Raw genomic sequence first — 26531 nt, forward strand, 5'->3', positions numbered from 1 at the left:
CCCCAAAAAAAATACTCGCACTATACTGTACTACTTCTTACATAGCTACATGCTGGACACATACCATAATTTACTGTATTTCATTTAGATATATACATTTTATTTTACAATAGGCTTTATACAAAATATCATGTTTATACACTATCATGTGTTAAGCTGTTGTTTTGGTGACCATATCAACCTGTCTGGATCTACTATCAAAGTAATTATGAGTATGGTCCTGCTGTGAAGTAACCTAATTTAACTAAGTAGGCATTGTCATTGAAATAATGCTGCCTGACACAACAAGGGAATTTCCAGTGGTTATATTTTGCAGTTTTTCTTCCACAGAGCACCACTACCCTTATTTTATCGGACATTCCCACAACTCACGTGAGTGGCAGAGAACAAGGAACCATCAAACGAGTGCGCCAAGAGTGAACAATGTGCCTGAATAAATACGGAATAAACGTCCGGTTATTGTTTTTCAAAACAAAACCACGCTTTATAACTAATTGTAGACCACTTCATATGTGTACTTCATTCATTCCATCACTTACATTGTACATGCGTGAGGGGGATCACTTGATGTATGTAAGAAATTGTTACAGCAAGAACATGTTTTCTCTTTAAAAGTGACAAGTTTTTATTTTGAAAGTTGATTTCTTTGCTAAAAAAAACAGTTTGCCTTTTGTTGCTGGAAAAGTACTGGGTGTAAAAAGTCTCTAAAACATTTCACCATGTTGGAAATAAAGTTCTTTAAACCCTTAACACTTTTTCCGCAAGCTTGGTTAAAAGGAAGTTATTATTTATTCAGTATGAAAGAAGTATGCAACACCATTGCATAAAACATTGCATACACATAAACAGACAATGAAAGGGCAAAAACAATGAATCCAGAATTGCTTATATGCTCCAAAACAAAGAAATACAATCTCGCTCAGTGTAACTGTTCCTTGAAACTGGCCCCATTTATGAGGTCATGCTTTCCTGTAATTTAGTGTACGAGCCTTGCAGAGGGTGTGTGTGTGTGTGTGTGTGTGTGTGTGTGTGTGTGTGTGTGTGTGTGTGTGTGTGTGTGTGTGTGTGTGTGTGTGTGTGTGTGTGTGTGTGTGTGTGTGTGTGTGTGTGTGTGTGTGTGTGTGTGTGTGTGTGTGTGTGTGTGTGTGTGTGTGTGAGTTGATAACTGGGTTTCTTCCTTCCTTTACTTTTACCTTACTTCCATCTGGACACCAGCAGCAGCAGCACCAGCAGCAGCAGCAGCAGCAGCATAACGGACAGGCATTCAAACGATTGAGGAAAACAAAATGAGAGACAGAGCGAGTTCATGGAGCCCCAGCAACTGAAAAACATTCTAACAAGCAGTGTATCCTTCGTTGCCATGCATATCAAACTTCTACACAAGCCCTGACTTGATCTGCAAAGTGGAAGTGAAAGACATTTGTCATGAACGTAGACAAATACTGTTACTGCCAGACATGCGTTACCATCTCCTGAGTGCTATCAGCTGTCTCTGCCTTCTTCATGCTGGTAAGTCATTTGTTTTGCTACTTGCACGTCTTAGGAAGTCTCATTCAAATTCTCATTTTAAGTATGGGAAATCTCCCATTTGTTACATTTGACAAACTTTGCTGGGTGAGACTACATAGTCTTGCCTTTTAACTCACACGTCACACAGTATTAAAGCTCTTTTGCTTTTAACATAGAACAATCTAAAACTCTCTGGTCTTCTGGTACTGTGCTTTTAACTATACCTAAAGACAAAGACCCATGGTCAAGTGTCTTTTTGTTATTATGGCCCATGGTTGTGGAAGGCCCGATGGTCAGCATACACTTTCAAGACCAACTCAAGAGTTAACTTTTTAATGTGGCTTTTAATTTAATTGTATTTATTCTGGTCTGTGTTTATTGAATACTGTTGGTATTTAGTGTTTTTTATTAATATCAAAGTCATGTGTTAGTCTCTTTACTACCTGGAAGGGGAGGTGTGTTAGTATTGTTATTGTTTTGGATGTGAAGAACTTTGGGTTACCTATTAGGTATGAAACATAGTAAATAAATACAGTTTGATTTGATCTGTTGTATAGCTTTAAAGGAGGTAACCCACAGTCTATTAAATGTTTTCCTATATGTTGTATGTATTTAGTGTGTGAAATGTTTGTTGCTACACTATTTCCCTATATTCTGACATCAAAATAGATTTTTCTGTGCATGCGGTAGTTAGGTTCATTCTGAATGCAGAAAACAACCCAAAATATGTACAAACTATGTCTATTGAATCTAATTATGCAATCTTTGGTGTTGAAGTTCAATATTGGTCAAAATGTTCACATGCAGTTTCAATAAATGGCGTTATCAAAGTATTATACATATCAAGGTAACAATCCTATTTGCATATTTATGTGTATGCAGTTCTTTGTTGCACACTAATGAGCTAAAGGATCCTTCCCACTTTCAGTTGCTGAAGAATGCAGCCAAGTTGTCCTGGCAGACCGTGAGACGTTGGACGTCCCAGCGGGGGGCAGTTTGTCTCTGTCCTGTGTGGTCCAGCACTGTGGAGACGCCTGGACGGGAGACTGGATGCGGAGAAATTCAACTGAGGAAAACTTAATTTTCAAGCACCATGTGACCAAGGTGAATCTCTCAGCCAATCAAACTAAACTAATTTTAAATTTCCTGAATGTCCAAAAATCAGACGAAGGTTCCTATGGATGCAGTGTTGCATGGGCTCAAGGTGACACTGAGCAGGGAAACTTGAAGTATGTGAACGTCACTGCAGGTATGTGGACTCATTTATAATATGATTATCATGACTCAAACAAGAAAATCTAATTACCTAACTCGTGTCGCCTCTAGCTGTCTCCTCTCAGAGGAGTGTGTTGCACAGGATTTTGGTCTGTGCCGCTGCTGCTCTGTCTCTTCCTGTCATTCTGGGATTGGCTCGTTGTCTGAGTTCAGAAGTCAAGCCTCTGCCACTTCCCAGGATACGCTTCCCCCCGGCCTCAGCCGCAAGCAGAAACCAACCACACCCAGCTCCACAGATTCCACCGATACCAATGAAACGTAGCACTTCCTCTCACAAAGGTATCCAGATTTCATATTGCTTTGCCTGTAACACTGGTAAAAAGTATATTTTCAAAATCTCTTTATTTACTGTGTTGTTATCTTTTGTATTTTACAGCCATTCCAATGGCCAGGCAGAAGACTGAGGTAAGTGAACGCCCCGTTTCAAGACAAGATGCCCTTTGCAGTGCCCTGAAAACTATTTGTTTCCTCTCACTAGCCTTTAATATGCAAAACATGCCCTTGAGTGAGCTTAAATAACTTTTTCTATTTGCAGGTGGTGTATGCAGACATTTCCCAGGATGCATTGAGACAGCAGGGAGTCACCAAAAAGCCTGACCAGTCCACTGTGTATTCATCCCTCAGATTTTCCTGACTGCAGCAAAGCAGGTGCAAACACAATCTGTGAATAGTGTAATATTTATTTTGGATGTCTTCAGGAAACCTGGGAGCTTTTCACTTTTCATTCTTTATCTCAAGGCTTCATGTGCATATTGTGGCAAATCACTAAAGCAGAGGACAAAAAAAGATGCTAAGTAATCCAGCAACGTCATGTTTGTCTATGTGCCAAAATCCTTCATGCAGGATATCGCATATTGAGAAGATAATGAAGAGATATTGCAGCATGAATTCACTGACAAACACTTTAACTATTTTTAGAATGACTGGGAAACAAAACATTAAATGCAGTATAGCTCATTTAAATGTATTGCAGGTTTTTTAAATGTTGAAACCAACTGTGTATATAATATCTACCAATGTTTCTGATGTGACTTTGTGCATGACATATTAAAAGTATCAACAACACCATCCATCCAGTGTTTGTGAGATTTAAAAAATGAGAAACCACATAAATGACACAAAATACAACATTTTATTTTAGAATAAATTCTCAATGGCACGTTACATAACCAAATATACATATACATTTTTTAGACATCTTTTAAATTAATATATTCCTCTAATAATTTGTACGTTTTTAATTAGCATACTCTGCAGTTACATTTTTACATTACATCAATGCAAAAGAAGTTATCTTTTTAATAAATTAAGCATATTAACAGAGGAAAGGCTGCAGGGCATTTTAGGCGATACCTGCTACAAACTAAACTTTTCTGATATTTCTGTCCCTGCTTCTCTCTCTGGAGGTAATCACTGGCCTATAAGTAAGCACAGTGTGTATAAGTCAATGCTGTTAACTTCCTTGAGGTTTGTATCAAGAAACTTAACAGCTTCCTGCCAAGTTAAAATGTCACCCAAATTACAAGGTCTTTGTAAATTAGGTGAACTGACCCTTTAAACCTTCTGAGATTTGAGTTTTGCGTGTCCTAACTTCACACACTATCAAGCCATCCAGGAATGGTTCTCCCCACGGTAAAAGTACAAAGATATTCTTCCAAAGACCCACCATCTTGGGTTTTTGGTCACATAGGAAACACATCTGTGTGTCTTTAAGCTTTTTTTCTTGATAAGCACAATCCCACGTTGCCCTGCTAATTCTCGTTTGTGCAGCTCCAGGCTAAGTTATGGGATAGTTGAGGACTTGAGTAGACCTATTGTGCTTTAAGCAACTGGCAATTTACTTCTAGAAGACTTTGTAATAACAACTAACAATGCGTCAAATAAAAAAATAGGAAAAAAAGCTCAAAGTTCACATTCAAATTGTTTTTGCCAAAGTGTGGTTCATTTTTTTTCAAGTCTTCTTCATCAGCTTAAATGCTGGGAACTTTAAACCCAGTAGACCATAGACACAGATACACCGAGATAGCAAGCTTCAATGGGAGGTATCAGAGGGTGAAATGTTTTCAGTACATTAAGTGCAACGTCTATTTTCAGCAGATGAGGGTGTTGAGCGTCTACCCAAAAACCTGCTGTAACCGGACCCCGAAGTATTTTTGTCCTCTCACATAGTGAGAGAGACAGACAGATAGACAGACAGAGCGAAAGAGACCATCAGTGGTGAAAAGAGCTTTTGATAGATTGTAAGGCGCAGCTTTGGCTAAAGTAAGCGTATGGCAGAATGCGTTGGCAGTGTCTCCTACTGTGCCACTTGTGAGCTAATTTCCACTTACCAAGCACAGGAATTTGAAGTTACCCTTACAGGTACAGAAATGCTGTGATAGATATTGACTGAGTTTCGTGTTTATAGTGCAGTAGACACAACACGGCAGCTAGCAGGGTTACAAAAGCATCCTGAAAATGAAAGGTGTTCCCTAGAAAAGCACTTTTTATACGCAAAGCTCAGATCCTTCAGTGGAGAATTGAGACTCCCTTTTCCAAAAAACGCTGCTACTGTAAGTCTACATTATATTTCCGTGCATGTGTGTGTCTGTCTGTGTGTGTCCACATACTTTTTTTTAAGGTAAAAGAGGAACTGTTGCCAGACGTACCATTTACGGGAAAAGGCAAAAAGGGAACATCCTGATGTCTGACAATTGTTAAAGAGGTCCTTTGCACTTTCCACTAGATAAAGAGTAACAGTTTAGCCATAGTCTCATTCTTCTTGATCAACTTGTTTCTCTTTAATCTAGGTACTTGAGACTTGCCCACTCACAGTATTACAGCTATGCTAGGACCCTCGTGTGATATGAACACTTAACAACTGAGATGCAGCAACTTGTAACATCGGCAAATTATTTATCTAATTTCTGTAGCCTAAGGTAGGTTAAAGGAAAGCCCACATGTTAGCTGATTCTCCTCACTATACACTCACAGTATTGTCAGTTTGTTTATAGTTAGTGGGGACTCCGGTGCAGGTGGTGCATGGCGTGATCCTTGGCGTATGGAAGTGGCTCTCCAGGGGTTTTGTGGTTGTTGTTTATTTTTTTGCAGCATCGTTCGCCCGCGCTGTCCCTTTGTTGTGCAAGTCGGATATTCTCCTTCCACAAAGCTACTCGGACTGAAAGAGAGGAAAGTGAACAGTTAGAGGAGAGTATTCACAAACTGAATGCTTCTTTCTGTCTGGGCCTATTACCCAACGCCTGTGTCATGACATTACAAAGATAATAAAATGGACATTCAGTGATATATCGTCATTTTAATTTTTTACTATGACTGTGTAATAAGAAACAAGCCTTACAATATTGTTTTTATATAAAAAAAAAAAGCTGACCATGCATACTTACAGTTGTGGATGACTGGCTCATTTTGTCAAAGCGGAACTTCAAGTTTGACCTCGGTGACGTCTTACTTTTCACATCTGCTGAATATGGGAGAAGGAAATGGAAAGAAAAAGAAGAACATGCTCATTGGAGAGTCTGTCATCTCACGTTGTGAATACTTAAAGTGTGTCTGTGTAAAAACATAGATTTACCTGTTGGACTGCGGCACATGATGACAGGCGTCCCTGATCCCTGGCTGTCAACACTGAGGGAAGGACTGAAGGCTGAAGAGGATGCTATTGAGGGATGGTTGGCCTGGGGGAGGAGAGCACAGAAGCATTTATTATTTAGGGAGAGATGGGGGAGGAAAGGAACTGAAGAGGCTCAGCAAAACAAAAAAGGGATATTTTAGCTGAAGTTGATTTAACACTTCCTGAAGGCAAAGAGGCACCAAATGTCGGGAAGGAAGTACGGAAAGGATGCTTGCGAGAAAGAGCATGTTTGCTTTCTGAGACATTTGATCAATGAAGGCACATTATTTTAGGCCTACAAAAGTTGCAATGTCTTTATGTAGAACAGTAGTTCATAGCGGTAAATGGCTGACACTGTGTGAAGCTTAAAAACATTTCCCCCTACCAGCATCACTAAAGCTAACTAAGTACTCTGACTGCCAGAGGGGGGAGACAAAAGATCAGCACCTCAGCTTTAAGGTGGAAAAGAGCAAGACTTTTTTTTATGAAACACTCTGGTGTACTTTACTGCTACATATTATTTTATACGTTCTGGCCCTGAAAAGTTACAATTTCTACAGCCCACTGTTTATCTGTCTGATAGAAGATAACACGACTAGCAGTATCATTCGAGACACAGAAAGGGAGAGGAGCTCTAATCAATAATACCAAAGCGCTGATACTTAACACTCTCCATTAGACGGTCTTTGGTAATTACAGACTATCTAAACCATCAAGGCTTCTGAATGGACCAACAATCTCACACTCAGTTAAGGAGTTTTTTTTTTGTTTAGTTCTGCTCTATCTTTAAACCCAAATACTGATTGTTTGGAATGTCCTGAACATATGGAGAGTCTTTAAGAGTTGAACTCACTGTCTCCAGTTCTTCCAAAGCTTCTGTTTCTCCCGTGGTGCTGCTGAAGCTGCTGGTGCTGGACGAAGAACGAGAGATGTTTGGTCTGCCGCTGCTGCTGCTGCCCTCTTTCAGCTTAATGAAGGGCCTGTGGAGAGAAGCAGAGGGGAACAGAGATGTAGAGAAGCTGACCATAAGACGGAAAAAAACAGGGACATAAGAACAACTTTGCCTAGTTTTGCTTTTGCCATCTCCTACCTCTCTTTGTTGGGGCAGATCTCCGGTGAGCTGGGATTGGACGATGTCTCTGACCTCACTTCTTGGGAAAGCGAGCAGACCTCTGCAGTCTTTTGGTCACTGCAGACAAAAGAAAACAGATAAATAAAAACAAACACAGACATTGAGAGTGTCTATAACATACTCATAACAGACTCCATTGGAGACTTCTTTCTGAAGCCTATTGGAGATACCATTGTATTATCTGAGGTACGGCGGCATGTATCTAATAGCTGAGGGATCGCAGCATGTAGTGTTGTTATATCTGTGGTACCATAGTATACCATGGTATGTACTATAGTTTACTATGGACAAATGTCTAATGGGAGGGATTTTTACTTGTAAACTTCAACACAATGATCTTACTTCTTTTATTTAAGCATTAAATCTGAGTCCACCACTGAGTACAACACTTCCTAACACCCACTGAGTCCACCACTTCCTAACACCCACTGAGTCCACCACTTCTTAACACCCACTGAGTCCACCACTTCCTAATACCTAATCCCAAATGCAGTGACATTTAAAACAGTGAGATGAGCAAAACACCAACCTGCGTGTGTTTTTGTCCGATGGGGATTCTGTGCTGGAGTGAAGACGAGGGAAGAGGCCTGAGCGCCGTTTCACCGGGCTCTTCAGAGGAGACTTGGCTGACAACACAGGAGGCTGAAAATCACAGAGTACACAATTAAGTTCTCCCTTTTGAAAAGACATAGGATAGACTCTTAATGACTAATTGACATTAAACAATTGTCCCTTAAAAAATTGCATTAATCTCTGTTTGACACAGAAGCTCTCAGTGCAAGCTGTTTTAAGAGACTGGCCATTGCATTATTTAAAATCACAACACAGATTTACTTTATTTTCATATTACCTTAAGAATAGTAATATAGTACTTTTACACAGCACCATTTCCAACTCAATTTAAAGTGACCCTTCATCACCCATTTCCCTTCCCTGTAAGTCCTTTAACTCACAGTGAAGGTGCTCTTTGTGCATTCACTTGTGCTCTGCGGCAGCCCTCCTCCACTCACGCTGGCCGGGACCCCCCCTCCTACCCCGGGGCTTCTGTGGCGGTTAGACCCCACCATGGTCTCCATAGAGTGGCTCCTGACACGCATGGCTCTCTGGAGGAAGGAGAGGAAACAGAGAGTTGGTGGATGAAGGAGAGGAATACACCGAAAAGGGGGTGAAAGGGAACGTGGAATAGGAGTGGAAAGGTACATTAGTAACATCAAGATAGAGAATAGAAGTGAGGTTTTATCAGTGTAATGCAACAGTAATGTTATGTATGATTTGACGTTTAGGTTCATAGATGCTATTGCACAGAACAACCACCAGGGGGCGCAGCTCTCCAAGAATGAAGCAAAGTGAGCTGTTATGGATGAATAAAGTGTGTTGTACTACTTATTATTATTATTATTACTTAGTATTACTTAGTATTAATTTGGTTTAATAATAACATGATTTATTGAAAAAAAAATAAGAGTCCTGTAATACTGTAATAGGAAAACTGTAAAAAACTGTAAATAAAAGATTATTTAAAGTCTTAATTTTGCTATCTAACACAGATAGTGCTTATTTCTTTGAAAGCATAAACACAAACAACATCATATAAAAGAATGTTTATTAATGATATGGTGATCCTCTGTTGAATTTACAGTAATGCAGACAGGTAATACGCAGCGACTGCCAGGACGGCAATGAGAACAGCAGCGCCTGGGACTGACTGCAGAAAGTGCATAGTAGCTGTCCATAATGCCTGTGAAGAGTAAGAGAGACAAATTGTCACATTAGTCACACACACACACACACACACACACACACACACACACACACACACACACACACACACACACACACACACACACACACACACACACACACACACACACACACACACACACACACACACACACACACACACACACACACACACACACACACACACACACACACACACACACACACACACACACAGATGGAAGTACATATTTACATGGCCCTATTAACATCAATTAGTCTTTTGTTAAGGACAATAGAGTGTGAGGACTTATGAGAAAAAGACAGAGTTAGTCAGCAAATGATAGAAAATAGAAGAGACAAATTAAGAAAAAGGGATAATTTTAGTTAAAAGCACATAAGTACAGTTGTGTTTCATTCACATACACACACTCTGTGTCAATATCTCGATGAATATAGAGAAAAGCAGCAGCAACAATGGTTAAGAAAAGCAGCAGCAACAATGGTTAAGCATCTGACGTCATCTTGCAGACCTGTGACATTTAGTTCACCTACAGCATGAAAACCCCACTCTCCTGTGCTGTGTGATTATCTAAATGTCACAGAGCTGCGAGAACATTACATGCTGTCATGTATATCTCTGTGGAGGTCCATGTTCACCTTGAAGGACTCCAGCAGACCCCCGTGCCCCCCGTTCTCCAGCTTGTCGTCGTCTCCCGGCTGAAACAGCCCCAGTGTGGCCTGGCTCTGACGGTGCAGCTCGTCGTGGAGGTTGTCCAGCAGCGCAGCTCGCGTTCGTCCCTGGAATCAATAACAAACACAAAAAAATCATGAAAATATCGGCAAGGTGGTTATGTTGATGATAATGGAGGAGGCTGTGATTGATGGTCTGCTACGAGTGGTTGTGCGGACGTGTCACTCACCTCTAGTTTGGCGAATTTGTCGGATTTGTAGCAGGCGTTTTCGGCATTGATGAGCTTCGTCAGCAGGAAGTCTCGAAACTCAGGACCCTGGAGAGAGGAAGAGAGAGAGGGAGCAAGAGTGAGGGAAGGAAAGGTGACCTATAACCATCAGCACCATAAATGACTTCCTTACCTGTCTTAAAACCTTCATTTTATGCCTTTTTTTACTTGTTTTAATTAAGATATTTTTAAAAAACTAGCTATAATGGAAGAAGTAGTCCACTCAGATCCTTTACTTATAAAAGGTACGAAACAACAATGTAAAGAAATAGACCATTACTAGACAAAAGTCTGCATTCAATGTCATATTTCAGCTAAATATGCATAAAGTATGACGATTACTGACACTGAGTCAAGTAGAAGTATAATTTCTAGAGTTGTATCTAAAATGCTAACCTAAGCGTGGTAGTTAAGTAAGCTTGAGTTATGTGGTGGTTAAAGTATAAATACCTCAGAGTCAAGGAGATGAAGTCAAAGCCATTTTTGTTATAATACGTTATTTTTCCATCATGTTTAAATCCAAGTGATGTCTTAAGTCGTTATTGTTAACAACACAAAGGGTATTTTTGAATTTGTCAAGTCTATTCTCACCTTCCTAAAGACAGCTGGGTTGGGAAGAGGCGGTCCAAAAGGAGGCACATCCTCCCTCGCTGTAACAGACACCTGTTGACATAAAACAAATAATAGAAACACGTTATTAGCATGCATGGCAGGAGGCGTCATGTTTCAAGCTGGGAGGATGTAACGTCTGAGGAAATTGATTTAGTCTTCACTTTGTTGTGCTTATGCATATGTTGTTTTATGACAAGCAGCCAGCTGACAGTTTGTAAACACTCTTCACACAGCGTTTGATTTACTCTTCTACAGTTATTATTAAAGAGCAACCCAGAATAGGAGTTATGTCTTCTACCATGCCGGCCTGGTTTGTACCTTGTAGGTTGTGTACTCTGTACAGGGGTTCTCCACCTGCACCAGCACATAAGAATGCAGGAAATTTGAGGCGATCATGTCTGGAACAAACGGTGTGGAATCTTCCTGGAAGACTGCAGCCACGATGTCATTTCCTATGTGCCTTTTCCTCTGGAGCTAAAGAGTTAGAGGGGGAAAGTCAAAGGATTACAAGTTGGTAAACGGCTTTGGTTTTATGGCTGTGTGGCTTATACTGGAGGTAACATTTAAATCAACAGTAAGAGTTTGTTATGACACATGCTGTTAACCAATAACAAACACAGGATTTACAAGAGGCTTTTATTTGCTTCAGTTCAAATAACTTGTAAACCTCTGATTTACATTCAACCACCGCTTACATAATAGCAACTCAGCAAGAAGAACCGCATGACATATTGCCAATATCTGACTGGTTTAAAATCTTGCAGTTAAATCTAGCGATATTAAAGCCATAATTTACCTGCTGCACATCTCCCTCAGTGAAGGGAAGCTTGGTTGAGACATGGAACATGATCTCTCTCTGTCTGAAGACGGTGTAGACTGATTCAGTGCCCGTTTGTCCGTGAGATACATCCAGCCCACCGCGGAACCTGGCATTATCAGAGCACATGTGTCATTATAGGATAAGATTACATTTTATGTGTTGTAAATATCTGTTTCCTCACATTTTGTGCTTAACAAGCCCCAAAGCCACAAAGTGTTCTTCTCCTTTACAGTTAAGTAACAAGCACAATAGAGAAAAGCCTGCAAGGCTATAACCACAGTATACAAAGTTCTGATCGCGTGTCAATGTCTCCAAGGTTACTGCAGATGAACCCTGCTATGCAATGCACTTTAAAAAGGCATAGGCCTACATTATCTTTCGTAATTTTTCGTCTTTTTTTCTTCTGGTCTCCCAAATCCCACCAGTTAACCCCTGAGCCGGGTTTTCAGGTCTCAGGCTTGAAAATGACATTCCCAGAACAAATGACTGTAACTTTTTTTTTTAATAAAGAATTTTCTTTATTTTAAAGTAAATTCAGATTGAACATAGTAAAAAAAATGTAAATGATAGTGTCCGTCCAAAAAAACCACATTACTTATAGTGAAAACCACCCTTGAATGATGGGATAGTAGACTAAAAGCTTTAGGAATCCAAACTATAACATATAATAAGTACCCTGTCCCAAGATTCATGCAAAACAAGAGAAATGTGACCTTTTTAGAGAGATTTAGAAAAATAAACCCACTTCCGGGGTCATTTGGGTGGATTTGCCACATTTCTGGCCCCTCTCGGTCGATGTTGATGATTGACACCTCTTTTGAACCGTTAGAGCCAATAGTATCGATCCTAAATCCATCTAAACATTTTCATTGAGGAGTGAGACTGATGCGCACGCAGTTTGCCCAAAACCCGGAAGCTGGGTTGTAGCTCTAATAGCAGCTAATGTGAAATCTCCATTTTTGACAACAATGGAAGGATGGATTATCAGTAATCATTTCAAAGTGACAGACACATTGGATTAACCTTCAGAAACGTTTTTATCGTTTTAATGCCATTGAACACAACTTTCGATCAGAAAAAGCAAAGGTAAGACATATTTGCCGTTTTGGCTCAGTAAAGCTACGCTGTGTGTTGTCTGGGTTTGCCTGAGATGCCGCGAGTTTTGATCGCACAGTGATGATACTTATACCGCTAGAATCTGTGGAATATCAGCTTTATTCTGATATCTTGTTTGTGCAGATCCGATAAGTAATAAAGTATTTCTACCGTGAGGTCTGTGCTAAGTGCGTTAGCATTTTTTCGCTCAGGGCTAATTCAGAGGCTCGGCGTTAGAGTTGTGTTTTGTTTCGGTAAAAATAGTTCATATCGTCAGTTAGCTGAGTTTCTTCCCGTTAAGTGGGTATGACACATTAATAGGTTGTTAAATGTTAAGCAGCCCTCAGACGCTGTTTATTGCAGATGTTGCATTTTTGCCCTCGATTAAATTCTCTTCACTTTTCTTTTGTTTTTCTTTATTAAATCACATTTTAGTTTTCTCTTACCCTTTAAAGTCCTGAAGTTCAATAGTTTCGCCCAGAGTGCTGAGAAACTCCTTGAAAGCTGGCGTCTCCTCATTGTTCCCAAACAACATTTCCTCTGATGTCTGAGAGAAGTAATCATTATGTAATTGAGAAACAGAAAACAGGGCGAACTAAATATAAACAATGTCTCAGATCAAATAATGTGTGCGAGTTAAACTGACAAGATCATCATGGTTGCTCACCTGTCCAAACTTCTGGTAGACGACTCCAAATTTGAAGGTGTTGTTCACCTCGTGTTCATCATAAGCCACTATCAAATGGGATCCCTGCACAATTCACAAAAACAAATATTTCTCACTAACAGTTCTCCCCATGGTTATCTAACTTGTTACATATATTCTTCTTGCTGTCGTGTCGTAGTAAGGAAAACTAATTTTTTCGAGTTCCAAAACATGTCTCGAGGCAGGTTTATTTGGGCCCGTGTTACAGGCTGACATGCGACAAACTGTTCCAGCCCTCAGAGAAGGCTCTCAGCGACACAGATGGGTTATTTTTCCTCTCCCGGGGCCCAGGCTGAGAGCGTGCTCCATCTCACTCCTCCGCCTGGCTCACAGGAGGGCAAACAGAGCCATCGTGACCATTTTAGGAAATCGCCATCTCTTCAATCATTTTTGAATAATTGACTTACTGAACAGGCCAGATGTTAGAGCAGTGGGGGGCTTATGAGGGGACACTGTGATAAGTTGCGTGCTATATTTCAGGTTGAGAGGGCTATGGTCACAAGTTAATGAGGGCGTTGGAATAGGAACAGGTGTCTGAGGTAACCTTCAAAATGAAAACCCAGGCCCTTAGTAAAATGTATGACACATTTATAGAGGTGGAGAATGTATAGAAACTGAGGAAGGTATAAAGACGTGGGAGATGTTATTTATGTCATTAGCACTTGCGACCCTACAGTGCACCTTTGTCACTGTGCAGAATGCTTGAATAACTCAAAAATGAGCTGAGGGCAGACTACTAAGAATGAGTTTGCACTGTGGGGGTTTAGGATGAACTTACCCTAGGGTACAGAACCGGGTTGAACTTCAGTCCCGTGGCATCGTCACACAGAAGCTAGAAGAAGAAAAATATATCACTTTATTTGACTGGCATCATATGAGAAAAATATCATTATAGTTAAAGTATTGAAAGTAAACACTGTACTTGTTTAAGTCCATTGAGGTAATGCACAACATCTCACAGGCAATCAATCCATTATTAAAACATCACATAATTCATATCTTTTAAATATATTAAATGTATCTCTTGACATCTAAAAATCACAATATTTTTGCTCAATGAAAATCTTTGATCACATTTTATATCCTTGACTGGATCATGAAATCACATGTCAGGGTAAAAAATCTCCAAATGTAAAATGGGAAGCATGGATGATAATTACTGTTGGAGGATTGCAGAAAAAGCAAGCATGTTTCTATTTTTTCTGATTTAATGTGTGAATGTTTTTCTGTCTTTTGGAAGTGAGTAATCAAAAGTATTCTGTTTCCCAGCTGTGTTTATTAGAGAGAGAGATCTCACTGTTTGCATTACCAAACGAGAATTTGCATTTCCCCTGGCAGGCTTTACGGCCTCTAAATAATTGATCTCTTTCATTAAAACATAGCTATTGCTTCTTTTGTATCTCATTGTGCAGAATAGCAGTTACCAAGGTAAGTTTGTTGATGTTTGGCTTCATGTTTTAAAGGTTTACAAAGTAAGAAATAGTAAATATTCCTAACTTTTTATTCTGCCTTATTTATTGGTTTGTCTTATTTCACTGGTATTATCAACCATCCTGTTTGTTTTGATTGTTTCTTTCATCCTCTTATTCTCAAATTATTGAATTTATTTATTGCTGTTATATTTTGTCCTGTGTTGCAATAAAAGGTAGGAAACATTGTGAAATTATTTATTTATGAGATCATTAAGATGCCGTAAAGATGTCCTTCTTCAGCTCCTTTGTTTCCCCTTAAGAGCCGACCAGACTTCATTCATCATATCCAAATGATGTGTTGATGTTCCTCTGAATACGTGGAGGGTGTAGAGGGTTTATGGAGATTTGCTATTTTTAAACCTTGTGTATTTTTAAACTGTCTCTTACCTTTGCAATCTGCGGTACACTCGGGAGCTGGTTGATTCCTGCTAAAGAGATCCGGTCATGGACGGTTTTGATCCTCGACCTGCCACAGGCCAAGAACAGAAGCTAGTCAGATTGTTCAGAGATGTGTTTATATTCAATGATGTGACATTAGGAAAAACCTATGATCATCGTGAGTTTAGTGTAATCAGAAAAAAAAGGACAGCTAGTGATAGGCAGATTGATACACAATGAAGAGGAGCCCCCACAATGATAATCTAAAAAACACTTCATTGTTTTCCTTTTGATTAAAATGTCACCAACTGTGATAATGTCAGGAGAGCTGTCCCCTAAAGCACCACACATCTGCTCAGAGTTAATCATGATCATGTGCATGTCAAGAAAAGAGAAAGGAGACAAGTAAGACCCAACACATTTCAAACAAGAGAGAGAGAGTTCATTTTTCTTTACAGCCATGCTACCTCTGTGGGTCGGTGCACGTCAATGTCGCTATTCAGTTTCAAATTGGGCCACCGCTTCTGTCTAGACTGAAATATCTAAATAACTCTAGGACCGATGGCCATTAAATGAAGCCTCTTGACAAGAACTCATTCTACTATTATGATCCTTTAAGGATAATTTGATGTTCCTTCTACATTTCATCTAAAGGTCAAAACGTAGGTTTTTATATCAAAATAACAAAATGCTAATAACCTATCAAGCAGCTTTAACTGTTTTGTCTGAATTTGTATTACTAATTAGCAGTGGTGGAATGTAACTGAGTAATGTACTAACTGTATAATAGGTACAGTGTTTCCCCTAGGTTTACTGCTTTGGGGGGGTGCAGCTTGAGCGGGCGGGGGGGGGGGGGGGGTGTCATTGGGATATTTATTTTTGTAATCCTCTGGAGCAGAGAGGGGAGCTGTGGATTATTGTTATTGATTAATGCATCAGTGTTTCTTAGGGTCAAAAACACTAAACTCACAATTTAAAATGAAAGCATTTAGTTTATTTAATAAAAGAGCACATGTTCAATGTGAAAAGTGAAGGTAGATATAGATTAGTTGCAATGTGGCGCGATATATATATACTGTATGTATATTAAAAAAATATATATATATATATATATTTTTTTTAAACACCTTGAATTTCAGGGGGGGCGCGGGGCTCCGTTGGCGGGGCACAGCGCCTCTCCAAGACAATGGTAGGGGAAACACTGGTACTTGTACTATACTTAAGTATATATTTATTTTATGTATTTATCACAAAGCCCTGCTGTGCTTACTGTATGCACACTGCACAATCTCAGAGAGCGACTAGCATAGTCATGGTATAATCTCAGGTAAAGTAGAATAGAATAAAAACTTAACAAATCAGAGAACAAGAAGAGCAGACACGTTAAAGACATAAAGCAAGAGAAACATGGATTTTAGTGAAAAGGGTGAGTATGTCACATGAAATGCATTGAGTCAAGATATAGCTCTGACAATTCATCACCCTCATTACCTGAGCATGATGCGCAGGAACTCCTGTCCCTCAGCCTCCTCGTGTTTCAGAGACATGATGAGGTGTCCTATGCTGCTGCCGGTGCAGTAATAATTCATGTGTTCCTGGATGCATGAGAGAGAAAGAGCGTGTTAGGTCAAACACAACAGAATACTGCCTCTGCTTCATACATAGTAGAACCTGACATTAATACACACTCACTCACCTTGCCTAGGAAGTGCTTGCGGTAGGCGCGAGCTGTGCTGTTGCACTCCAGGCGGTAGCTGTGCCCTCCTGCGGGGCTCATGCCCTCTCCTCCGTCCTCCTCCTCACAGAAACTGGACTCTGAGGAGGAGGGAGTCCCTACTGCTGCTTCCACATCTTCAATCCAGTAACCCCCAAACTGAGGTAGGATCACCTGGGGGTACGGACCACCTTTCCCCAGGACCTAGGACAGAAGGGCAGGAGGGAGGAAGATAAAAGCAAAAATATAGTCAAACATAAGAGCTCTGGGAAGCAAGCAGAGTTCTCCAGAATAATACCCTCATAAGTTATCCTTGTTAAGCATGCAATAATAAAAAATAAAAAAAAGTACTTAAAATGTATTATCTATTATCAGAAACACTTCTAGCTAGTGGATACACATGAGATGGGTGTAAATGAGTGTAAGTGAGTGAGAAATGACTCACATCTTCTATCCGTGGGTAGGGGATATAGTCATCCTGTCAAATAGAGGACACACACACACACATTGTTAAAGGGACTCATTTTAACATAATTAAACCACTACCACCACATAATGTACAGCTGCGAGCACAGTCACAAACAAAGAAAGGAGAAACACAACTTTTTATGTCAAAATGAACTCTGAGGAGATGATGCAACAGCCTGAAATGCACAGTCATCAGCCAGCATCAACGAGGGCGTGTCACCCCCTGATGCTGTTGGAGGTGTTTTGATTCAGTAGCCTGTGGGGTTAGGAGCTGCTATGAGCCTGTAGTTGTTTGGTAGTCTGCTAGCGTAGCACAGCTCGGGGGTATATGACCTCTAAATAGTGCTGAGGTCCGTCCGCAGCACTAAGGGCGCAGCGCTACGGACAGCCACTCATTTATATTCTGCATCAGCAGGAGTCAGGACGCTGGCAGTCCAGAGAGGATCAATTGACAGTTGGAGTTCATTCAACTTATAATCAATCAAATCAGGAGGCTATTGATTTTGCACTTTAAAAGCCTGGAGAAAAATGTGAAAAGCATTCACAGTGCGGGGGGGGGGGGTCGGATTCCTTCAAAGGCTGACAGATGAGACAAGAACAACCACAGAGCAAATCAGGAGGCATGATGAAGCAGCGGGAGGAAAACATGCAGAGATGTGTGCTAGTGTCCCTGGTCACACCTTCCATCTTTTGGTCTCTTCAGCTTTAGGGACCTTATTTGTGTCCGAACGCAGCATGAGGATGGAAAAGCACAAGGGTCAAAAAAGAGAAAGTTTGATTTATATTTTTGCAATATAAACTGTCCCTGAATATCTTGTTCTCAGACCTCACTGTGTCTGTTGCCAGACAAATTAATGAGGCATACATGCTGATTTACTTTTCTCCGTGCACGGTCACACACACACACACACACACACACACACACACACACACACACACACACACACACACACACACACACACACACACACACACACACACACACACACACACACACACACACACACACACACACACACACACACACACACACACACACACACACACACACACACACACACACACACACACACACACACACACACACCCCTTCCCCTCTGAATACAGCTCCCAGACATGCTTCGTTTTTCCTTTCCTCAGATGTCCTTTTTTTGGGGACACACCAGAACTTAGACATGAACTGAGACAGTAGAGTTTTGTATTTATATTTATAGTTATTCAAATATGAAAATAAATTGGCCAATTATGGTTCAGGCCCAGTGGAATAGCTTGTCTACATGACTGAGTGTTGAGATAAACGTGTGGGGATTCAGAGTGCCGTACATACACACCACCACCACTTATAATGCTACCAATCATAACAATAATTAATTCTTACAAGAAAATACTTTTGGACGTGCACACGCGCACACACACACACACACACACACACACACACACACACACACACACACACACACACACACACACACACACACACACACACACACACACACACACACACACACACACACACACACACACACACACACACACACACACACACACACACACACTTCTCAGTCTGCTCTGCGGTGGTGTGTGTGAGTGCATACTGATGGAGCAGCTGTTACAGTCACGAGGGAGTCATCGTTAACAATACGAGACTGATCACAAAGAAGCACTGAAGAGCTTTTCATTTTCCGTCATAGACCGAGAGACAAAGACGAGGAGAGGATAAAGGAAGAAGGAGGCACAGGTGTCAAGAGGTGAAGTTACAGGATGACGAAGAAAGGAGGGTAGAAAAAGAGATGAGGGTCAAAAAGGTGACGTTTATCGCACCATTCAGATCACAGTATAGAAGCACGCATTGAACACTGAGTTCCATATGTGGAGTTAAAGATGGCAGAGCTCAAGAGAGCAGGTCAAGCTGAGGGTCAGAAGAGATGGATGAGGAGCGCAGTTTTCTGTATGTGTGTGTGAGACTCTTTGACGATGGCGCTGCATTGACTGACTGTCATCACCCAGTCACACTTTCCAAATAAATCGACTGATGTTTTCACTGAGCCGTGCGTCTGTCTCCTTCTGGGTTATGGTGGACTTATTCTACATTTTTGGTCAACAGATAACAGAAAAACATAATTTTCAGTCCTAATTTCCCTACTCAGTTTATGTTGACTATTTCTTCATACAGATGTGTTTCCATTTACATTTGTTGTTGCTTCACTCAAACAGCATCTGTTAGGAACTATTTTCAGCAGCAGATTCAAACCAATTTGGTATTTTTTTTAGCAGCAGGACATTGCATGCATTGACCCAAAATAAACTACTGCCCGTTTATTCTATAGAAGGAATATCTCACCTAATGCAATGTAGGTCTATGGAAAAGAGGGAAAACGGTATAAATCAAATTATGATGCATGTTTGAGGATTAATGCATTGTTGCTCTTGATGTTTAACATGGGATTTATTGATAACAAATGTAATAAAGAATATAAGAAGCCTAAAAAGAGGTGTTCTATACAGTAGGCGAAAGAGCCTTCCCTTTTTTGTTATGGGTAGTTTGATGTGCTGATGTATGGATAGATTCACAAACTACTATCTCTTCCTAATTCATGTCAGTAGTCCCTTGAAACCTATTGGATGCTGACCATGCTGCGGAGAAATCACTGTATTCTCAACTAAACCTAGACTCTACCTTGTACGACTACATTTTGGAAGTCTCAATGTAAACCATAAACCAATACTTCCCTAAAGAATCTGCAAAAGCATTTCTACTTCTCTTTGAATCTTATTTCAGCCACTCGTTCCTGTTCCTTTAATTGCTCCTCACACTTTCTTCCTCCTTCAATCCCCCTCCCTATTGATATCCTCCCATCTGTCCAAAGACTATTCATACTTGTGCCCAAGAGGGGGGGTCACAAAGAAATGTCACACAGAAATAGAAAGACTGAAAATCGAAGAATTCCATACAGAGACGGAGAAAAAAGTAATGCCATGAGCAACAGGCTGAACCCAGCGTGCTGACCTATACTGATTCAATCATCAATGTCTGTCTCAGCCTTCTACATGTTAAATCTGGCCAAGGTCGGGGAGTAAGAGCGAGGACAGATACCATCTCACAATATGTTCAAAATGTACTCGGTGTAAGAATCTCCAGCTGGCACAAACATGCTGCAAATGTTTCTCAATAGGAGGAAAAAGAGGGGGTAAATAAAGAACACAGACAAGTGGATCAAAAGATGAATGAAAATGTCCTACCTGCATCCTCTCCAGCATATCGAAGAACTCTGCAGACTGAAACAGAAAGACGAAGAACACAAAACATATAAGACAGAGTGCTAAACTTTGAATCTACTGACACCTAAAACACATTCAGTCAGCACAACACCCTTTCCCTGACTCTAATTTACACTTTAAACAAGTGTTTCGACACTCAAAGCAAAACCAAAACGTATGAATTTAAAGGTCTTACATCTTACACATTGGTGTTGACCGCAGAAGATATTACTGGCCAGCTCACTCTGTTTGACCCTCCTCAACTGTGTAAACTTAACTGTGTCAAAATGGCAAGGCAGGGGAGAGACTCCCAGCCCCTCACGCCCACATGTACACACACTGATAAGCAACCACTTCCCGACACACTCGAACAAACACACGCAGCTTCGAGTCCATTTACACTTCTCTGTCTCCGGGGCAGCCACCCCGACACCTAAACAAGCTGTGAGGGTGATAATGGGCTCCATGGCTTTGTCTTCAGATTTCCTCACATGTATTTTGTTTAGAGCAATGTATGCCTTGTTGTTTCAGCTATACAAGTGTGTATGCGCACTCACTCAAAACCATGGCACCAAATTAACCCTCCTGTTGTCTTCGGGTCAAATCTGACCGATTTATAACTTTCATCAATCATAACCTTTTTGTTTTACATTCAATTGCATTAAGGCTTTTATGATATCCTTCACAGTAGACATTTGAAAATATACAATTGCTGACCACCACTGTCATTGAATTTTGGATGATTTAGTCAACTTTGTAACACCCATGGTGTTCTCGGTCAAAAATGACCACCATAAAGAAAAGGAATTACTAACCATCCGGATCAGATAAAACACACACTCAAACACCCACCCACCCACACCCACACCCACACCCCCACCCCCCCCCCCCCCCCACACACACACACACACACACACACACACACACACACACACACACACACATACAAACACACACACTCTAGATGTGTTCCCCCCCTTATGTGCCCATCCCCCGACATGGATCACACCTGGCAAACGCAATAATTGTTCAGTGTCTATTCTTTGTATATTTACTGCAGTTGTTCATGTATACCAGTAGCCTGATACAATATGTACAGTTTAAAAGGGTGTTAAATGAAATCTGGTAATGATTAATGGTTTTTGTGTTAATGTAATAGCAGTTAAAACAGGACCGGTCAAATTTGACCGCGAACACCAAAGTAAGGGGGGGAAACGAAGACAACAGGATGGTTAAACTTCCTGCTAAAAAAGTGTCGCAAAACATTCCTGATAAAGAATTCACAACAGCATGGTTTCTCTTTAAGTGGTTACAACATGAATCATGTTGGAACAAGAATCAGATTGTAACCAATGAATCATGTTGTAACCAATGAAAACAAGCATTGATAATACATCAACTACTGTATACACATCCTATATATATAACATACTTTAAATGACTTTTCAGCCAATCCAACACACTAACATGCACTATCACTCTTATAAAGTTACCAGTCTCAGAGCGGCACACTCAGTAATCTCACAAAATACAAGTCAAGAGGAAATAAATGTCTTACCGATCAACTGCAGCTCATAACCAGATAAATCTTGAGAAGTAATTGAATCGCTGTATATCGATGGTAAAAAAAAGTAATAACCCCATTTTGCTTCACGGTAATTTGGAAAAAATGTGCTACGCTGGTAACCTGCACTTATCATAACCACTCCCACTGCAGATAGAACAACACACACACACATGCACACACATGCATGCACGCACGCAAACACACACACACACACACACACACACACACACACACACACACACACACACACACACACACACACACACACACACACACACACACACACACACACACACACACACACACACACACACACACACACACACACACACACACACACACACACACACACACACACACACACACACACACACACACACCTTATCAAGCAGTTAATATTAACCAGTTAGAAGTGTTGTAAGCCGATGCAGTGCTGTGAGCAGAGTCAACACCAGACAGCCAGACCACTCGCTATATCTAAGTGTGTGTCTGTCTGCGTTCGCATGGTTTAATGGTGACTGGGATCGTATGAGGGCTAAAAGAGGAAGGAAGGAGGTTTATTTATAAGAAGCAGCTGTTGCGGTCTTATCTTTTATTTTCCTTGAGTCTATCGAGATAAGAGCTGCTTGAACTTATACACTGTTGACTATGGCATTTTAAAAGACGCACTGTTGCAGCTTGTCCTGGCAGTATGAAAGGGATCCTGCGGTGATCACAGTGTTCATTCATCATCCACAGACACTGCGGTGACCAGAAAGGTGCTTGGACAAGAGACATCTCTCTTTCATCTATTCAGTTTTCCTCTCTTTTACTCTCTTTCCTCTTCATCCTGCCTCTTTGTGTGTTTTGCCTCTCTTTCTCTCTTTAGCCTGGCAACAACATCTGCATCTCTTATCTCCCCTGGCAACGCGCTCGGGCTATCGCCGGCTGCAGGCAGATTAGATCAGCTGCCTGCAGCCGGCCTGACTGACAGACGTGTTGGCTGCTAGAATTCACACATATTCATGTAAAGTCATGGACACAATCATCCGCACATTGACAGAAATAAGGAGACTTCACAGACAGGGACAGAGGCCTCTGTGTCTCTTGGTGTTATCTCCAGGATTAAAGGAATATTACATGATTTAAAAAAGCATTTGAAAACTTGACGAAGGGAGTTGAATGAAAATGAGCTAACTGTGCTAGGTGGTGCTTCTGCTATTAGTTTCTTTCTTTTTTTCATTACTTCTTTAGTCCCTTTCTGCTCTGTTTATTCCTAGTGAGTCTAACTGACCACTGGTATCATGCTCTTATTATATCCATAACAGCAACTTTCTGTCTCTAGTTTTTGCAGTAGTTCAAAATACCAACCAAAATCAACATTATGCTAGCATGACTTAGCGGTACATGCACAGATTCTGCTCTCCTGCCCACGACATGACTCCTTCTCTGGGTCAAGAAGGTGACGGCTGGATGAAGGGATAAGCCTGAGCCGGCAGCTCTGAGCTCCGCGGCTGACAGATGTGAAGGAAGACTCAAACACTCTTATGTGTCGGATACCTGGGACACCGGCTGACATCTGTATTTGATGTGAGTCAATAATGTTTTGGCTTGGTCCCTGGGTTACGAAATATTGCTTCAAAAGATTCACATGTAGGTGTGAATGTGCTAAAAATAATACTTTAAAAGTTTCAGAGATGTGCTTTTCCTCCTGCAAGCTATTCTTTCATTGTCAAGTTCCCTATAGTAGATGTTGTATTAACAGGATAACCAGCATGCTGCTGCTGAGCAAATGATGAGAAGATTTCCAAAGATAATTGCTCACATTTTAGTAAATTGCTGCTTGAATTAGACTACACTACACCACACATTTCGATCTTAATACATTACAGTACATTACTCAAAAGCAGACTGTCTACTTGCTTTATGAGTCAACATGCAGACTTACCTTAGCTACAGCTGCTAAACATTGAGGCCACTGATTTCTCTGTCTTCCTCTTATTCTTACCTCTCGTCTACATTAGAGAGTGACTTCCCTCTAACTTGCCTTGAAAGTGTATTTGGCCTTTTAAAGACTGAAGCTCAAACAGGAAATTCAAGTTACTCAGCAAACTGAGTCTTAGGGACAGAACAGGTTATTCCAAAAACATTAAAAAGCAAGCTCACTTATACACATTACATTATGTGTAATATGGATAGAATGACCGACTTTCCTTTAGTGCAAATTATCCCGCTATCTTAATTGAACCCTGTCTACTTCCTTTTAAGATAAGATAAGATAAGATGAACCTTTATTAATCCCCGAGGGGAAATTCCGTTGTACAAAGCAGCAACAGGGTACGCGTGAAAAAACAGGACAGCAAAGATTCACACAGATTAATAAAATCTAAAATAAATAAAGTCAAGAATTTTTTTGTAAATGATAATAATAATAATAATAATAATAAAAGACTATGAAATAGGAGATGAGTAAAAAATAAGAGTAAAATAACTGTCAGCATATATACATATTTGGTCATCTAAGTTATAAAGTACTGAATAAGTTAAAGTGGAAAGTGTACATATAGTGACATATCTATCTACCTATTTGGTCTACTACTAATAATATGTTAAAATGGGTTGTGGAAACAGTGTATATTTATGTCCAGTGATTTAATTTGATTTATTTTTCATTATTAACCCCTTATTGTGAAGCCTGATGGCTACAGGCACAAAGGACTGTCCGAGGCGCTTGGTGCGTTGTGCGTTGTTGTGGAGGGATGAGTCTGTGGCTGAACGTACTCCTCATCTTACCCACCACTGTCACCTGACCTCCACGTTTAAACACCTGTCTTAACAACTGAACAACTGTCCTAAAATCAAACTTCTCCCTCAAAGGACACTCAGTTGTTAAGTAACTCCAGTACTGCTTCATGTGTGGCCTTCCAGGAGAATCATCTTTATGGCCACTTTGTTAGAAGAGCAATGTCAATAACTGCGCTGCGTAGCAACGACATGCAATCTGTGCAATCACATGTGAGTGCTTTGTATTTATGAGTAGTGAATTAGTCATCACATTAAATGCACACAAGAGGATTTGAACACTATTGACATTTTGTTAACAATTAGAGGATCAGGGGAAATGTTTTTTAAAGAGGCCCCATTTTGCTCATTTTCAGGTTCATATTAGTATTCTGTGACTCGACTGTAATCAGAAAGTGCTTTATTTTCCTCATACTGCCTGTACTGCAGCACCTCTATTCACCCTCTTGTTAGTTACAGGGCTACTGCTAGCAGACAGTCTTCTTTTCGAAGCAAGAAACAACCATAAGAGACCCAAGGAACTTTACTTTGTTAAGTATAATTGCCACTCAAGGCCTTTACATTTTCTTTGAGTGCCTTAAATCAACGTTATAGGGAGATCGCGCACCAGAGGCATTGCAAAGTAAAAGCGAGGCATGACGGGAACAAATGCAGATGGTGTCATTATTCCATTCAAAATTAACTTCATTTCAAATGACTTCACATTAAATAAAAACTAGAGCTACTTTAACAATGGCTCAGCTCCGTTAAGTGCCCCAGTTAGCTTTTCCAGTGAGACATTTCAAAATATCACAGCCTTCCCTGAGTGTAACGCAGCTACTATTAATGGTATTAAGAAAATGTGTCTTTCTTTTTAGGATACAAAAGTCTGGTGTGAAAAAGTCTGTGAAGGCAAAGTTGGACAGTCTTTTGATGGATTTGATGTTGACTGTGATTACAGGGATTTTCGCTCATCGTAACTTCTTTACCAATGTGACGTTGATGATGAATAGCTGACCATTAGACCACTCCAGCTCACAGCAAAATGGTGGGTTGCCGACTGATGATTACCAGAAGTCAACCACACAGCGAGAGGAAAATTGATGTCCTTCCATTTCAGATATACTTTCATTTATATTTTCACCGTAAATGGTATTTTTTCTGTCTACCACATTATGGGTCAATCAGTGACCATGAGCCAACATTGCCTTTCCTTTGCTTTCCTGCTTTTTGTGCTAACTCCCTGTGTTGTCTTCAGCAGATTCAATAATAATAATGGCTTAGTTCAAGGTGACATACTGCAGAAAGCGGCTTCCTCTCGGAGGAGCCGCCATCTATTTCCTCTCTATCACCCTGCTTATCTGCCTCCCTGCAAAAGGTCCCTCTCTCTTATCATGCTGGAGGAAAACCTGAAATATTCTTACGAACAAATGCAATGCAGTGTGAGTAATTACTCTTTTAAAAACATTAACAA

At 40.5% G+C, this 26531-nt stretch overlaps 2 protein-coding genes across 12 annotated transcripts in view; one reads left to right on the forward strand and one right to left on the reverse strand.

The window, feature by feature from the left end:
* The first annotated feature begins 1027 nt into the window (after positions 1-1027).
* On the forward strand, positions 1028-3854 carry LOC307037514 (uncharacterized protein). The gene is made up of 5 exons (XM_079678436.1): positions 1028-1509; positions 2438-2758; positions 2836-3063; positions 3161-3189; positions 3320-3854. Exons 1-5 carry the CDS (start codon positions 1458-1460, stop codon positions 3416-3418), a joined length of 729 nt encoding a protein of 242 aa, XP_079534562.1. The 5' UTR covers positions 1028-1457; the 3' UTR covers positions 3419-3854.
* Positions 3855-3897: 43 nt separating this feature from the next.
* rap1gap2a (RAP1 GTPase activating protein 2a) overlaps positions 3898-26531 on the reverse strand; it is an 89963-nt gene continuing 67329 nt past the window's right edge. For 3 of the 11 annotated variants that reach the window (XM_079678425.1, XM_079678426.1, XM_079678427.1), the window contains 21 exons: positions 20713-20748; positions 18153-18185; positions 17450-17482; positions 16987-17208; positions 16782-16885; positions 15300-15378; positions 14219-14272; positions 13402-13485; positions 13181-13281; positions 11616-11745; positions 11138-11293; positions 10799-10870; positions 10169-10255; positions 9906-10046; positions 8480-8629; positions 8056-8168; positions 7485-7583; positions 7248-7374; positions 6356-6458; positions 6168-6241; positions 3898-5941 (listed from right to left, as the gene is read on the reverse strand). In XM_079678425.1, the coding sequence (XP_079534551.1) occupies positions 5933-5941; positions 6168-6241; positions 6356-6458; positions 7248-7374; positions 7485-7583; positions 8056-8168; positions 8480-8629; positions 9906-10046; positions 10169-10255; positions 10799-10870; positions 11138-11293; positions 11616-11745; positions 13181-13281; positions 13402-13485; positions 14219-14272; positions 15300-15378; positions 16782-16885; positions 16987-17208; positions 17450-17482; positions 18153-18185; positions 20713-20730 (1989 nt within the window). In that variant the 5' untranslated portion in view covers positions 20731-20748 and the 3' untranslated portion in view covers positions 3898-5932. Of the gene's footprint in view, positions 5942-6167; positions 6245-6355; positions 6459-7247; positions 7375-7484; positions 7584-8055; positions 8169-8479; positions 8630-9905; positions 10047-10168; positions 10256-10798; positions 10871-11137; positions 11294-11615; positions 11746-13180; positions 13282-13401; positions 13486-14218; positions 14273-15299; positions 15379-16781; positions 16886-16986; positions 17209-17449; positions 17483-18152; positions 18186-20712; positions 20749-22288; positions 22531-26531 lie in introns of those variants that run through there. The other 8 variants (XM_079678431.1, XM_079678430.1, XM_079678424.1 and 5 more) reach the window with 5 other exon arrangements.

Source organism: Notothenia rossii (genome assembly GCF_949606895.1).
Source record: "Notothenia rossii genome assembly, chromosome: 4".
NCBI lineage: Eukaryota > Metazoa > Chordata > Actinopteri > Perciformes > Nototheniidae > Notothenia > Notothenia rossii.